Genomic DNA, 15,850 nt, shown 5'->3' on the forward strand with positions numbered 1-15,850 from the left:
GGGTAGTTTGAGAATTTAACACTTAGTAAACTTTTAATTCAGACTTCCTCAGCTATATGGCGACACACTAATGTTGTTTGATTACTAGGTGTTAAAATCTATTAAAATAAATGTGGGCAGAGATTATATTGTCGCTATGTACGAGTAATGCACATATTCAAACACAAACTAGCAAAAAAAAATATTTATATACAGTCCAGACTCGCTATGTCGACGTCGGATATCTCGACTTTTCGGTTGTGTCGACTTTTTCTCCGGTCCCGAATTTATTCCTTCTTATTTTATATAAAATAAATCCGCTTGTGTCTCTTTTTCTATCTCGATTTTTTCGCTATGACGATCTTCTATTTCAGTCCCTGTGGTCGAATTTCACACGTTTCTCTTGTTCGTTATGTCGAAATATAGATCGAGCTAGGTGCGAAAATATTCATTACTTGCGGCATGTCGCTAAATTACCGTGCGTGTCAAAATAACAAACTGTCATAATTGGAGGTTATTTAATATGTGTGAATAATTAAAGTTGTTTATTTATGTTTTTTAATGAGACATTTATTGCACAAGAGACATTTATTGAAACGCACGAGAACGCCGGTGATATGGGAAAATTCGACAACAATGACAGTTACGTGACGAAGTAATGTTCCCACACTGCATGTAGAAAGCAAACTTTTTAAAACCAATTAATTGAATTGAATTAAATAAATTTGACACAAATAAATCAATTTTTCAATAATACGTTTGCTGTTTTCACGACGGTAATATGTAACAAGACCATTCAACAGCAGAAGTCGGACATCGAACATAAATCGAACTCAAATGTGTTGGGATTGGTGATATTTTTTGTAATTCGGATGTGTCGAATGTTCGTTATCTCGACTTTTTTTTTCGTAGGTCCCCAAAAAGTCGACATAACAAGTTTCGACTGTATACATATTTTGTTCGTGACAATTGGCAGCCAGTTAACAATTGGCAACCACTTAACAGCTTGTAGCCAGTTTACAATTGGATGCCAATTTATATTCAGCTATATAAAGCCTAAATCGCCCTTCCGCAGCCGCCTTGTGTAAGGCTTCCACCTGACAATTGGCAGCCAGTTTTCAGTTGGCACCTAATTTATATTAAAAAAAACACCTAGGGTTAGGTTAGGGTCGGACAATTTAAAGGTTAGGGTCGGCGCCTATTTTGTAGGTAAGGTCGGGAAACCCGGACTAAAAGTATTTTTTTTAAGCAATGTTTCAACCAATACCATTTGAAAATAAAGATGTTTGCCAACAATCACATGAAATAAGCTCTCCCGATCTAGAATGTCGGGAAGGGAGTAGGGTGAAGACTGCAGTCTGACGTGCGTCAGTTATTACGACGGGGCGAGGCGTGCGACCGCGTCACAGGAGTCTGCCCCAACGGATGTGCCCAGGGGCACAGGCGTGGCAATTGCACGACAGTTAATGTCACATGATTAAATGCACTGTTTGTTTTATGAAAGTCACGAACTCGTGCAAATTGATGGATTTATAATAATCAGTGCTGTCAAAAACATTTGATTGAGAAAAGATTTATTGTATCTAAATGTCTTTTTACGATTATTACGCGTCATAAGTGAGGATTAAATACACGAATGACGACATCTACTTTTAACTAGGATTTCTTATTGATTGATAACAAGACCTAAACTTTACAGATTGCGATGAGTAAACCTATGGGTTCATCTGTGACATGATCTGTGCGAATGCCAAAACGAGGAGTCGTGTCACGTCGTGGACGGCTCGTGTATCGCCGGACGTGTGGTCGGTCTTCAGCCACCTCTCTGTCAGACAGCTAAGCTTTTACTAACATCAGTAGGTTCAATTATAATAGAACGTGTGGCGAATGTTTAGACGAAGAGTCATGTGACGACGTCGACGGCTCCTTTATTGCCAAATCGTGATTGGCCGCCAGCCGTCACTCAGTCAGACAAGTGAGCTTTAGCTTACATCTGCGTGTATAGCTGCAACATGCCATATGACGAATATCTAGGCGAGGAGTAACGCTGTTGACGTCGCGTGTGTCGCCGATCGGTCGCTAGCCGTCCATATGTCAGTCAAGTGAGCTTTAACGTAAATTAGTTGGTAAACCAGTGAAATGACGTGCAGTGTGTGACGTGACGATGTGACGGTCCCGGTATTGCCGGATGAGTGCTGGACCGACCACCGCGGGAAGAAAGCAGAGTCGGCTTATGGGATGCCAGATTAACGCTATCTAATGCATGTATGGCAAAAGGAAGATTCTTATTAATGTATTATTTAGTATTGAAGTTGTTTTGAAGTGTTAAAGTTTCGTTGGAAACAAAAATGTGTCTGTCAGCCAACCATTTTCCAGACTGTTACCACAACACGTTGAGCGCAGAATGCAAACGGGCGTGCGGAGACTGTCGAGATAACATCACGTGTAACGCTATTGTCGGTATGTTAGACGTCGGCTGTGACCCTGGTGTGTACGTCACCTTAGACAAACCCATGTGCAACCAGGGTAGGACATATATGGCACCCTTTCATCATATAATACAACATTACGTATTGCCTGTTGTTTTTCAATATTGATTGTGGAGTGCATTCGTGAAACCACAGGAACATCTTCACATATATCGTTAATAAAGAGCAAATTTAAGGCGTGCGCACGTTCCACAAACTTTTTGTCTTTCGTTTTCTTAAAACTAAAGATATGTTTACATAAACGACACCTCCACATATATACCACCGTTAAATGTCAACAATTTATCCAATTTTACAACACTTATTCTAAAAATCAGCATGTCCCAACGGTCTCCATAGCTACAAATGCACACAGACCTGCCAAGTTGGCATCTGTTACGGAAGTGACTTATGCAACAAGAAGACGAGCGCGTGCTTAGAGGGATGTTTGTTCGCCGACTACCAGGAACCCTCCTGTACTTTAGAAGAGATTCATTAGCAAACTTAAAGAAAATAAAAAAAAAATATTGTTACAACCTTTAAGTGTAACCAACTTCAGAGAAACCCCACTTGAATACTTCTTTCATTCTTTTTTTCTTATTGTTCTGTTTGCTGTTGAAGCAAAATGTGTACATAACACTTGAATGTGAATGGAGGATCAACGCCTTTTCACTACCCGTTCTTGCCTTATATAAAATAGGGCAGCGTTTCTCTGTAGAGTAATGAATGTGTAACGCCCACATGTGCGGGTGTGTCGGGGAGGATAGTCCTGTATATTTATTGTTCAGCAGTCTTATTTTCCTCCGCTGGAGTGTTGGAGGGGCGCCCTATAGATAGATCTGACGACATTCTAATGCTTATCGTTTTACTGTGTGAATTTTCTCCCTCCAGAATGTTGTAATGGGATGAACGGACTGGGATGCGCCTACAAGTGCGGAGCATGCGCGGACGGGACGCCATGTAACAAGTCTTCGGGGCTGTGTCCAGGGGAATGTGACCCGGGATTTGTCGGGGTCATGTGCACAGAAAAGGGTAAAGATTTTGTTTTTCCAATCAAATAATATACAGTGGAACCTGGTTGGCTCGAACTCGCTTGGCTCGATTTCCTTGTCTGCTTGAACTGGATATAAAGGACCAATTCTTTCCAATGAATGTAAACTTACCCTCTTGGCTCGAATTCCCCGAGGCTCGTCGTTCCCGGAGAATTCGAGCCAACGGGGTTTCAACATGTATACAAGTTAGCTTTTAAAAGACAATGTTATAAATGCGATTTCAAAAACATCAGTGCATCATGTTTACATCACTAAACGTCTTTTCAATATTTCTTTATACACATGTTCCCTATGTTCTCCCGTATAAAACATATCGATACTTTTATCACGATATATTGATCTAAATGTAACAGTACACAATTGCAAAACTAACCGGAGAAGTAGTCAAAAAGAATCGCCGTCACTATAAAGCATCTTTGTCATAATTCACGGAGATGAATATGAAGTGTTCTTCAATCACTTTTAGACGGTGCCCTGGCGCCGGTGAGTGTCGCTCTCTTGGTGATCGGCATTCTTTTCCTAATCGCCGGACTCAGGATTCTGTTCGCCATATGGGTGTACAAGAAGAGAGTAACGTAAACTAAATTTGTGTAATACCTACTCGATTTCTACTAATTGTGTACCTTGTAAGCATTGCTTCTTAAAACATTTTATATTACACGCTCAAGTGCACAATAGGAAACTCCTAACAGCTCTTAGAAATGTGAGGCCATTCAAAACAATGACCTAGTTTCTTTATTTTGAGAACAACATTTAACTTTGGATCATGTGTACTGTTTTGAAATTATTTGTAAATGTTGTGCTTCGATTATCTTGATTGTTTCCTTTTGGCGTGTTTGATATACTACTGGAATGATATTTGGACCATGATGCAGTTCTGCAAAAAAATATTAGAATTGACATTGCCAGGTGACCTTTTTATCAACTTTATTATTTTCAAAGCTACACCAATCAAAATGTGTATGTTTTGAAAATAGATATCAAGCTTAGATATTTGGTTTGAAGCATTGACTAATTGTCATCACCTAAGAGTGTTCAAATTATGCCCCTAAATTTGGGTCCCGATTATCACTTGTGTTAATAAGAGAAAGAACCTAGTTCTTAACTTGCAGCAGTCCGAAAGATGGCACCGTCCATCAGCACTTTCAGTGCTTTGATTTATTCAGTGAATAGACACTATGAGATAAATAACATATTTTATTTTGACAGAAGTTAAATAAATAAGGTACAGTTCAACATGCAATGGGCTCTGATTATATCAACATATCAACACAACAATCAGTTTATCGACACACACATTCATAAAGTGTTTTGCAATGTTTGAGTTGCAGGCATATCTGAAAAATGTTAACATTAAGAATGTAAAATAGCATTAACTAAATAACGTCTATCATCACATCGGCTCTCGATTGAGGCCGGAAAATGGACACATATTCCAAGAGAAGATCGCTTATGTAGAGCATGTAATAAGTTAAAAGATGATTATCACCTGTTATTTGAAAGTCTTTGTATAAAACATACGATGTAAATATATAAAGAAATACTATAGGGAGAGACCAAGCATATTTAAGGAAGTTTCCTCGTTAAAGTCTGAAAATGCAAACACCTTAAAAACATTTAGCTCAAATTAGCTGTATGTATATTTAATGCATTTGAAAAAAGGAAACATATGTTTAAGTATAGCTGTCTAGTGAATAGAAAATATGCGTGCATTCATTTGTTAGAAGTTTCTTAAAGATACAGCAATGTATTTAAATTGGTACCCCCCCCCCCCCCCCCCCCCCAAAAAAATAAGATTGACATAGCTTTACCAAATGAACACTTCTTATTTTTCGTTTTCGACTTTTAGTAAGGTGGGAATGGGCCATAGTTTTTAAGGTAAGTCAGGTATGTAATTTTAGTAAGATCAGCATCAGTAGTATTTAAAACCAAATCACATTAAGATAATGGCAATGTTTTTGCATTGTGCTAAGAGAATAATTAATGCAAAATATATCAAATATCATTACAAAAGTATGCATTATTGTAGTTATTTCGCAAGATGTTAATAACATTTACTTCATTTAGTTACTCAGTGCATTGATATAGTGCATAAATCATTTCTCATTTATAATATGTTCATCAAATACTATAGATGGTGTTGTTGATACTATGATACAAATATGCTTCTTATAATTTAATTCATTTTTTTCTGCTTTATCTTCTTCTGCTTTATCTTCTTCTTCTTTTTCTTCTTCTTCTTTTTCTTCTTCTTCTTCTTCTTCTTCTTCTTCTTCTTCTTCTTCTTCTTCTTCTTCTTCTTCTTCTTCTCTTCTTCTCTTCTTCTTCTTCTTCTTCTTCTTCTTCTTCTTCTTCTTCTTCTTCTTCTTCTTCTTCTTCTTCTTCTTCTTCTTCTTTTTCTTCTTTTTCTTCTTCTTCTTCTTCTTCTTCTTCTTCTTCTTCTTCTTATTTTTCTTCTTCTTCTTCTTCTTCTTATTCTTCTTCTTATTCTTCTTCTTATTCTTCTTCTTCTTCCGTTACAAGGCAGACGAGAAGGATCAGTAAAACATGCGATAGAATCTGATTATATCAACATATCATCAAAACAAACACTTAATCGGGTCACACATACACAGGTACACAATGTTAATATAGATGTGCTATTGGCATGATCCCTTTGTGACAGGGCAGACGACAAGGATCAGTAAAACATGCAATGGAATCTGATTATATAAACATATCATCATGAGAAACACTTTATCGGGTCACTCATACACAGGTACAAAACATTAATTTAGATGTACTATTGAAAGAAGCATTTGGTTATTAGACAGTCGACAAAGTACAGTAAACAATATATATTTTTCTATGATTAGCAAAACCTCTCAAATGATTACAATTGTACATGCACATTGTGTCGAAAAACAACTGCATAAAACAAATGAAAACGACAACAATAACTACAACAACAAAACAAGAAAAAAAAATTAAAAACAAATCTGACAAGGTTAACTTAAGCGTGCAAGTGTCAGTGTTCCAATGATAATTACATAATTAAACGGACAAAAAGGAGTTTTTCAACACCATTTTTTTATTCAAACAAGTGTGTAAATTTACTAAATTCGTGACACATGGGGCAGATTTATACGTCTAAATGAACAAAAAAAGGATTCTTCTTATTAAAGCCAAACTCCCTACCAGCAATTGAATCTTATATTTTGTTTAGGTTATGGTCTAAAGCACCGATAGTTGCGACTCATACGGAAACTGCACTTGGTGAACATTACAAGACCACAAATGACTAAAACCTTATAATACATTCACATTTAAACATGTTGTGAATAGCGCCTTTGAACGGACAGTGAATACAGGGGTTCACTTTACACGTTCTACAATCAATCATGTTATACAAAGGAAGGCCATGCTTATTTCCAAAGATACTTAAGCCGCAGGTACTACCTTTTGTTTAAGTTGTAGTACCATTTGACTTACGTAGAAAGTCTGATGTACATGCTCATATGTGAATAATACTGTTTTCGATCAAACTACTGTTTGTGCATAAACCGTCTTAAAAAAACATCACCAAGTTCCAAATACTACGATGTAGAATTTCCATTATTGACCTATGTCTATGAATAGCGGGGAAATACCTTCTGTTTCTAAAATAAGCAACATTCGGTACAGGCCGAATACGATCGATGTTCGTCGCGATCTGTTACGATCTGTTACGGCGAGTGGCGATATATGTTGATGTTATCCGATGTTACCCGAGTTGTAGTACATGAATTATACCTTAAATAACTCAAATGAAAATTGCCAACCTATTGTATCGAACATCAGGAATATTTAAGGGTGATTTTGTTAGATTAATTCAATCGTTGGTCTATTATGCGTTTATCGTTTAAAAAAACAAAATGTGGAACGTATGAACTCTAGCAGTTGAATGGAAAGGTCAAGAACGTTTATAGTAGTGGGTGGAATAACCCAGCACTTTTTAAATATACCATTGTGTTCCTGAATGTGCTCGATGTTTTTTTAAGCAAAACTAACAACGACAATCTTCCAGGTTTCCCAACTATCCCAGCAATAAAGTGTTATCATTAGCGGATTTAGACGGGCGCGCATCCGGCGCGGGCCCCTCTAAAATTGTTCAAGTTAAAGATGCAATCTTACTCCCAAATAAGATTAACCACAATTAATAATATTGTTTTTATAGTCCTTAAAGGATGAATAAATGTCGAAAAAATGGTTCTTATGAAGGATACCGAATTTCATTTGAAAGAAATGTGCATAATACACGGTATTTCTACCTTAGGAGACTATAGTAAATCAAAGTAAATCTTTTAGCATTCACCAATCATTTAATATTTTTGCGCTTTCTGCTGTTAAATACACGGTTACAATCTTGTTATCAGTAATTATTTTTTCCATAATTGTATTATTTAGTAAGTAGTTCAAGGTTTATCACTCAAAATTTATGTTTGTTATACGTGTGTATGTATTGATTTTGAATAGGAGTGTCACTTTAAGATTGTTACACCAATATTTGAGAAACAATATGAAAAGAATGGTCTTGAATGCAATTTTTCAGACAAAATTAGCTAAATCTATCCTTGAGATAACACCAAGCCCTAATGTTACCATAACAACCATGTATTATTGGTATTGCTTAAGAAAGAGGCGGACTTTCTTAGTTGCGCCCCCAAAGTGCGCACAATCTATCGAAAACTCCTGAATCCGCCCCTGGTAATGTGTTTCTGACCAAGTAATGGAGCTACTGGTGAACTTTGCCCGTTTCCGGAAAATTCCCTCGACATAAAAGCACAAAGGTGGTCCGGTGTGTTTAAGAGCGTCCCTATTTCTGTTTGCAAAGTCTTGGAGCATGGTCTTGCATGTATGATATTTTAAAATATTTTACAAACATGGTTAACATAATAGAGTACAATTGGTACAAGGTAAACTTTCTTTGTGTATTCGCTTGCAAGTAGGTAGTACGCATCTTGCATATTTGTACATATTTTAAATGTAGTATTTAGTACACAGTTTTGTCAGGTTGGTAATTAGATCGCTCCATTAAAAATATTTATTTGATGAGTTTTTCGGACGGTAGGGTGGCGTAGGTCAAACCCTTTAAACAATTTCGATAATATGTCGTTTGTAAAGTTAGTCAAAAGCGGCAGTCAGTTCAGACAATCAAAAATGCGTTTCAGCTGCTGTATAAAAAGGTTAAAAGCAGGTTAAGAGCTGGAAAGAATATGTAGCGTCTTATGTTTTCTTAATCGTTTTATTCGTAAAAGTCCGAAGGACTCCACACGTACTTTGACCAACCCAATTGCGTTCATATTCCCGATAATGACATCAACCCCGCAATTCATTCCTGATATTTACACCAATAGTTCATTATTTCATTCAAGAATTGTTAAAAAAAATCTTCATTTCATTTAAGAAAACCTTTAAGTAATCCGTTCTTACCCATTCTGTAAATAGAACGACCCGACTATAACCGGAAACATTTTTTTTCAAATGACGTCACAATAACGCGGGAAAATATCAACCACTTGAAATCACTTTAAAACGTAAAATTGAAACACTTCTGGTACCATTATATTTAAAATATAATAAACTAACACTTTTTAAAATGTTGGTCTATATTTTACGGGACCTGCAGACACAATACAACCAATAACAAGATCAATAGTTTTCATGTATATTGTTATGCAATGAATTACGATCCAAACATATCCGAAGATGTTGCGTTCATCGATTGATGAACGCAATTGCCGAAAGGCAGTTCATTTAAGGAATGGAAGTTGAGGTGTAAATATTGCCAATTGAGTTGTCATATTCTATTTCTTTTTTAAGTTCGTTGTCTACGAATAAGAGCTTAATCCGTTCTCTAACAATGGCTACTTTAGTTACCTTTGTCCTTCTTATATTTTTACTAAAACATTAGCAGAATAAAGAGGACACCAGACGTAAAATCAATTCTTGAGAATTTCACTTTTTATGACGACGTTAAATGAAGCATAAAACGTAAACGTAAAGCACAAAATTTCGCGAAATGCACTAGCATTGATGGGTCAATAATGATTTCAAAAACATAAATGTATGCTCGTTAAGAAATTGTTTTAAGTTCTTTCACACCTGTTTCGTGTTAAGATAAATATATAGTTCTTTACGCACCAGCCCTTTGTCCATTGGAAAGGCACACCAAGTCTCATCAAAAGTTTTACGAAAGCAAAAATTAATATTATTACTGCGACAATGAGAAAAGTGTGAACATTCAAACTTAACTGACGTTTAGATAATTTCACTGACAAGCAAGTGATAACACAGAAGAAATCCATAATAAGGTACCAATTTATGAATTATCCACCATATTCATCCTTACGTATATGTCCTCTGAAAATATACGTTCATCGATACTATTATGGTAGGAGTTACTATAAAAGCTCCGTAAAGGTCTGAACATAGTATTGTTATATAGAATGAAAAGTAAACAAAATAAAACAATTCCTGAAGTAATTACAGCAACCACTGCAAAAGCAACCTTAAAACTCACGACCTTCAGACTAACGACGGAATTTAGTCTCAAGATCGTTATAACTATCTTCCTGACAAACTGTACAGGTGGTCTCGACCTTTGACCTTTTCCCTTAAAAAATAAAAATAAAATGAGAACAAGGAATTTTCGATAAGCTCTAAGCAACTGGTATGAACAGTTTATACTGGTACTGAAAATATGTTAAAGCTGCACTCTCACAGATTGAACGTTTTGACACCTTTTTTATTTTTTTGTCTTGGAACGAGCCAATATTTTGCGAAAATCCATTGAAACCAGTTATATAAGACTGCTGACAAAAAAATAGATCGCAGCTTTTTATATTTAATTTGCAAAAAATGATGTTTTATGAATTTTTCTTAAACCGTTAGTTACTGTTTAAGCATTTAAAGATTCATTTTCGAACAGAAATATGAAAAACTACAATCAGATTTTTTGTCAGCAATCTTATATCATTGGTTTACAAATATTAATGCAAAAATTTGCTCTTTCCAATACAAAAAAAAATAAAAACGTTTGTAAAAATAGTATATCTGTGAGATTGCAGCTTTAACACCTTCTTTTAAAACCACAGGACGATGTAAACATCAACGTTTTCATATTTTCAAATATAAAGATTTTGCATTGAATGTGTCCATTGCAAACATGGTACAACACGTCTATATCACTCCCTAACCTCGTTATTTAATTGAATAATCTCGTGGGGAATTCGTGTATAATTTCAACAACTTGTATAGCTGGTAAAGTAACAGTTCCTTTAATCGAATGTATGATGACATATGTATACAGGGCATCACTGAAAGCATGGAGTCTTACAACGATTGATGCACTTTTCCAACGTTTGATTAGTCGATATAATGTCGATAAGTCTATATGAGGCAAACATGTACGTCAAAATCAAAAACAAAAAAGTGGATTTGTTTTATAAATTTAAGTGGAATTATTTGCGTTAAACTAGCAACGGCTGTTTTTAAAGTCATAGTAAAATCGACGGGTTAAAAACCAAGGTTTAAAACTAGGGTACCTTCGTTGACCGTTCATTTGTGGGTGAGTTTCTGTTAGTTATTTACAAAATAAAACTCAATATCCCGCCATTCAAATGAGTATGTTAATAGAGTATTAGTATTCACCAATTTGGATATAATTGTAACGCTACTTCCTATATTTAAAACACACACAAGAACATGGATGTAATTTAAGAAAGGGAGGTTTGATATATATATGCGCCTAATTGTATATTTACAGTGATAAGTGATAGCTCTTAATGGAATATAAATAGCTGCATGATAAGGAATTCGTGTCGCTTGTAAGGCTTGGTTTCACGTTCTTCTTACAATGACGAAATTCCTTGTGTTTCATCTGGTCGTTGTTATCTCAGTTTTACAAGGTAATTGAGTTTTTGTTCAAATAATTGTTTAGTTGATATGGAAGTTTCTTTATTTTAAAAGGTAATTGCATATTATATTCTACCCGTATTGCAGTCGAAAGCGGTGTGGATTGTCCGGACGGGTTCGAGGTTCACCAGGGTGCCTGCTACTTCTTCAGTCATGGAGTAGAAACATGGACCGGTGCTTACGTAAGAACAGTATATTTCCGTTTCACTTCCGAGTTTATATGCTGTATGTAGCGTTTTTCATGTGATTTCGGTTTATTAGCAGTATTAATTTTGTCCGAGTTAAGCAGTATCGGCTTGAGCCCGGAGGTGATTTTGTAACATGTGACTGAAAATAAGCACAGACACAAAAATAGTTACTTGGTTTTGTTGCCAAACTAACAATATTTTTAATTGATGTGAATAACGGGCTTTTTGGCCTCCGACACCACTTTTTAGTTTGATATACCTTGCTTGCATACTTCGTAAAATCTATTCTTTTTCGGATTGGTTGATAGATATGCCAACTATATGTTTCGTCCGACAAGAGGTAACATGTAATTGAAAAGCTGGTAAAGTTTTGCAAACCATTGACCAAGATCTATTGATGTAGCTTTAATTAGTAAACCATTTGAGTGATGTCAATGATATAATAAAATTTGTATTTTCACTATGTTCGTGGCAATGGCAACCACAAAGGAAACAAAATACCAACAAGGTACTTCAATTTTCAAGAGTTTGGATAAATGACCCTTGTATACAAAAAGAAAAACACGGTCGAAATAGGGAGGAGCTCATAAAGGCAAGCGCAAAAAGCTAAGAAATGGTTACCAGATCTGATGACGACACAGTCAGTTTCCAACAGTTCTGCGAATATGGATAAGAGAGGAAACCAATATCAAGGTTTTTCAATAAGAAATAGTAATAAGTTATCTATGAACCTTAAATTTTCAAAAAAAAATGTGAGCTACTAATATTTTTATTTGTGTCTTGGGTTATATTTTCACGAAAGAAAATAACGCACCCAAATATCAAATCAATGAAAACTTCCTTCTTTTTTTTTTAGGGACATTCAACAAAGCAGTGAAAATACAAATAAAAAAACACCCCAGTTACATGTAAAAGAATGCTACACATTATTTGGAATGAACGCAAAATACTCAAAGAGGTGGTGCAAGCTTGATGATACATATTTGGGGGGAGGGATGAATTTTAGAGCATGTGGTGAGGAGTCATTTGGGGCAAATCTTTACATGAACAACACTTATTTAATTGATGGCTCCATGTACCTTCTCCTAGCAGAGTACTTACTGTTTCATTAGCCGTTCGAGAATAAGGACAACATTGACACATCTGAAATGATTAATCAAACAACAAATGAAAGACATCTGCATTAATACTGGCCCTTGTGATAAATTAAAAAGTTCCGAAAGATAGCAGACGTTGCAAATGAAACCGAGTACATTAACATACGACAACATTAAAGGGAAGCTGTTATTCAAAGCAAAATAATAAATGGAATGTCTGGCCAATTGGTTCAACACAAGACAGCGACATCTGTAATGGAACATTATCAACAAAGTTCGAAAAGATGAAACAAAAGCAGCTGTTTAAATTATATAAAGACATAGGAACACATTAACAGTATCGGATGGTGACATTTTCCTTGAACCATAACAAGAAGATAACTCGGTCTCTGTAAATAACCAGGGGCTTAAATTCAGATAGTTTTGTGGGCTTGGCTTTTGATCATTCAACTGATTAAGGCAGCAATGGAAGACCACGTGACTATTGCTCTATCTAAATGAGCTTACGACAGGCAGGAGAGCATACACGTCAATGAGTACAGATTATTTTCGTTATTCAGACAGGCCGAGTATTTACCGGTGATTCCAGAAAGTAACACAAGTGTTTGTTTTTCGAGATAATGCAACTCTCACAGAAATATTAAAACTTGATAGCAGAGAATATGATGATAGAAACTAATTACGATAAAATGTCATTTGAAACACACATCCAAGAACTGCATTTTGGTGTACTGAGTATAGCTTTTGAAACACTAAATAGAGTTGTAGGTGGTAACAACGGATGCAGTCCATGAACATGCATTTAGCTGTATAAATCTTTGGTTCTGCCTGTTATAGACTTGGATGCGCAAATATAGCTGTAGTACCAGCAATTAAGATGACAAAAAAGGAATTCCTGGTCATAATTAATCTGTAGAAGGATAGTAAACTGAATAAGTTTAATGAACTCTCTGTTCTGTTCTGTTATTAATCGTACCTCGTCTGCATTCTTTTGTAGGCAAGCTGTGAGATACTCGGTGGACACCTGGCCGAGGTTAATGACGTTATTGAGGGCAAATACTTGTCAGGAAGGGTCACGGCACTAGGTGATTGTTTTAAATTTATTAACATATACAATTTATCCAAGGGTATTTAAGATTAGCATAAATAATAATATTAAGGTTAATAACATAGTGGCAATAGTTGGATGTTTCTGAATGACTGTCGAAATATCTTATTGCATCATCTTTTAAGATACCAACGTATTGATTTAAACACACCAAGTGAGTGCCTTTATTGAATATTGACGCTCCTAATATGATTAGCGTATACAATCAATCGGTATTTAGGTTAATTATGAATGATAATATCGGTGTTAATGATATAGTTGAAATGCTTACCTGTATGACAGGATGGAGGAAGTAAAAATGAAATATCTACAAAATATAAGCAAAAACAAAAACAACGAGATGGCCAATGGTTAAGTTATTGACATTGATTTTTTTCTTCAGATTTTTAGCTAATTATAATTTTCTGAAGAAAGTGGTTTTAATTGTAAAATACTTTGTAACAGCACTATGTAAATTACAGGGACAAGCCCCGTTGCCAACAAAATAATTCCGCTATTAAGAGACACAAGGTTAAAGAATTACAGAAAACAAGATACATACAACGTGACAATACAACAAAGACAATAACACAAATATGTATATTATATATTAAACTTTATAACTAGAAGTTTGGGTGAAAACCATGTAAATGTCAGTGTAACAGGTGTTTACCTTGGGTAAAAATTTGAGTATTCAATCCCTAGGCTTGTCCATTACATATATTAATTAAAAATGCAAAATGGACATTTAAATGTAATAGCTATAAAACACAGTGTGTGTGTATATATACCACGCGACAAATTACGTCATTAATGCTTCGTCGGAAAAGATAAATTTTAGTTACCATGATAAATTCTGGTAAAATGCCGAAGGCGGGGTTCCATAAGTGGCGTAGACTGCGCTAAGCTTCATTTAAAATTAAAATCTTCATTCGAAGCAAAATGTTGCCTTCCGACGTAGCATTTATGACGTATTTGTTCACTTGGTATATACACACTGAGACGACATACATTTAATATAATGCCTTTGCATTTAGGTGAGGAATTCTGGATCGGTCTTGAAGACAAGGCGGTGGAAGGGGAGTGGATGTGGGCCTCTTCGCGCACTATGCTGGAACCAGACGCGTACACTAATTGGGGACCCAACGAGCCTAACGGTGTGTCTAGTGAAAACTGCGTATTTTACCACCCGTCGAGTAATTCATATTGGGCCGACGCTGCATGCACTCGGGCACAAAAATACATTTGTGAGAAAATGTGAGAAAAGGTATTGATTTGACCTTTCAGTTTTTTCTTTCTTTTTTTGAAAAGTATGCATATTGTTATTTGTTTTAATTAATTGTTTAACAGCAACCAGTATCTTAAAGCACAATGAATGGCAATACTTATGAATAGTCCCATGTTGTTATGAGGACAATATGAATATGTCTTGAGATTGAGAAATAACTTTACTATTTTTTGTTAAAGTGGAACCAGTGTATACACAATGTATAATGCATATATTTCCTTCTCTTGCAGCCCCAATGAAGAAATCGTTGTTGGTTAAAACAAACGTGTTGTTGAAATAAAGGTACTAATAGAAACATTGTTGTTTTTTTTCTTTTTGATAAAACCGGCAACTTTTCATCTCCCCATAATCACATTAAACATGTATATTTTCACAGTAAACTTGTATTTTCCGTCAGTCATCCGTTAACTGAGGATACTACTTTTAGTTTTAAAGAATATATTTCTCAGGTACTTCATTTGTGACAATATAACTATGGAACTCAGTAACAATCTGGAAGTTTTTCACATTTAAATGTTTTGCCCATCGGGCCGAGGTATGTAGCGGACTTTAAACAGCGGGTGAATGCCGACATGCTGGATTTGACAGTCCAGGTGAGACAGCCTACCGGAGAAATAGAATTTGCAGGACTATAATATCTTCAACCCGATGGATTTTATGCCTGGAATACATCTGACCCATCTTGCCACAAATGCTTCTGCTCCAAGACTTTGCGAACTGTACCTATGGTGTAAAGTTCAAAACTTAAGCATACTT

The 15,850-nt window shown here is 35.6% G+C and overlaps 2 protein-coding genes across 2 annotated transcripts; both read left to right on the top strand.

Annotated features, from left to right (window-relative positions):
• The first annotated feature begins 2,327 nt into the window (after positions 1-2,327).
• LOC128219505 (scavenger receptor class F member 2-like) lies at positions 2,328-4,078 on the top strand. The gene is made up of 3 exons (XM_052927313.1): positions 2,328-2,505; positions 3,339-3,479; positions 3,966-4,078. The coding sequence occupies exons 1-3, from the start codon at positions 2,328-2,330 to the stop codon at positions 4,076-4,078; spliced, it is 432 nt and encodes a 143-aa protein (XP_052783273.1).
• Positions 4,079-11,337: 7,259 nt separating this feature from the next.
• On the top strand, positions 11,338-15,389 carry LOC128218733 (perlucin-like). Its single transcript, XM_052926418.1, has 5 exons — positions 11,338-11,427; positions 11,522-11,616; positions 13,717-13,804; positions 14,844-15,073; positions 15,325-15,389. The coding sequence occupies exons 1-4, from the start codon at positions 11,376-11,378 to the stop codon at positions 15,065-15,067; spliced, it is 459 nt and encodes a 152-aa protein (XP_052782378.1). The 5' UTR covers positions 11,338-11,375; the 3' UTR covers positions 15,068-15,073; positions 15,325-15,389.
• Positions 15,390-15,850: the final 461 nt, after the last annotated feature.

Source organism: Mya arenaria, chromosome 15 (assembly GCF_026914265.1).
Source record: "Mya arenaria isolate MELC-2E11 chromosome 15, ASM2691426v1".
Taxonomy (NCBI): domain Eukaryota; kingdom Metazoa; phylum Mollusca; class Bivalvia; order Myida; family Myidae; genus Mya; species Mya arenaria.

What these genes read in the sequence shown, in the direction of transcription:
- LOC128218733 (XM_052926418.1), top strand. Translation starts at nt 11,376, where the DNA reads ATGACGAAATTCCTTGTGTTTCATCTGGTCGTTGTTATCTCAGTTTTA. An exon ending in TGTTATCTCAGTTTTACAAG is followed by an intron (nt 11,428 to 11,521) that starts GTAATTGAGTTT and finishes CCCGTATTGCAG; the next exon opens with TCGAAAGCGGTGTGGATTGT. An exon ending in AGGAAGGGTCACGGCACTAG is followed by an intron (nt 13,805 to 14,843) that starts GTGATTGTTTTA and finishes CTTTGCATTTAG; the next exon opens with GTGAGGAATTCTGGATCGGT.
- LOC128219505 (XM_052927313.1), top strand. Translation starts at nt 2,328, where the DNA reads ATGTGTCTGTCAGCCAACCATTTTCCAGACTGTTACCACAACACGTTG. An exon ending in CAAACCCATGTGCAACCAGG is followed by an intron (nt 2,506 to 3,338) that starts GTAGGACATATA and finishes TTCTCCCTCCAG; the next exon opens with AATGTTGTAATGGGATGAAC. An exon ending in GGTCATGTGCACAGAAAAGG is followed by an intron (nt 3,480 to 3,965) that starts GTAAAGATTTTG and finishes AATCACTTTTAG; the next exon opens with ACGGTGCCCTGGCGCCGGTG.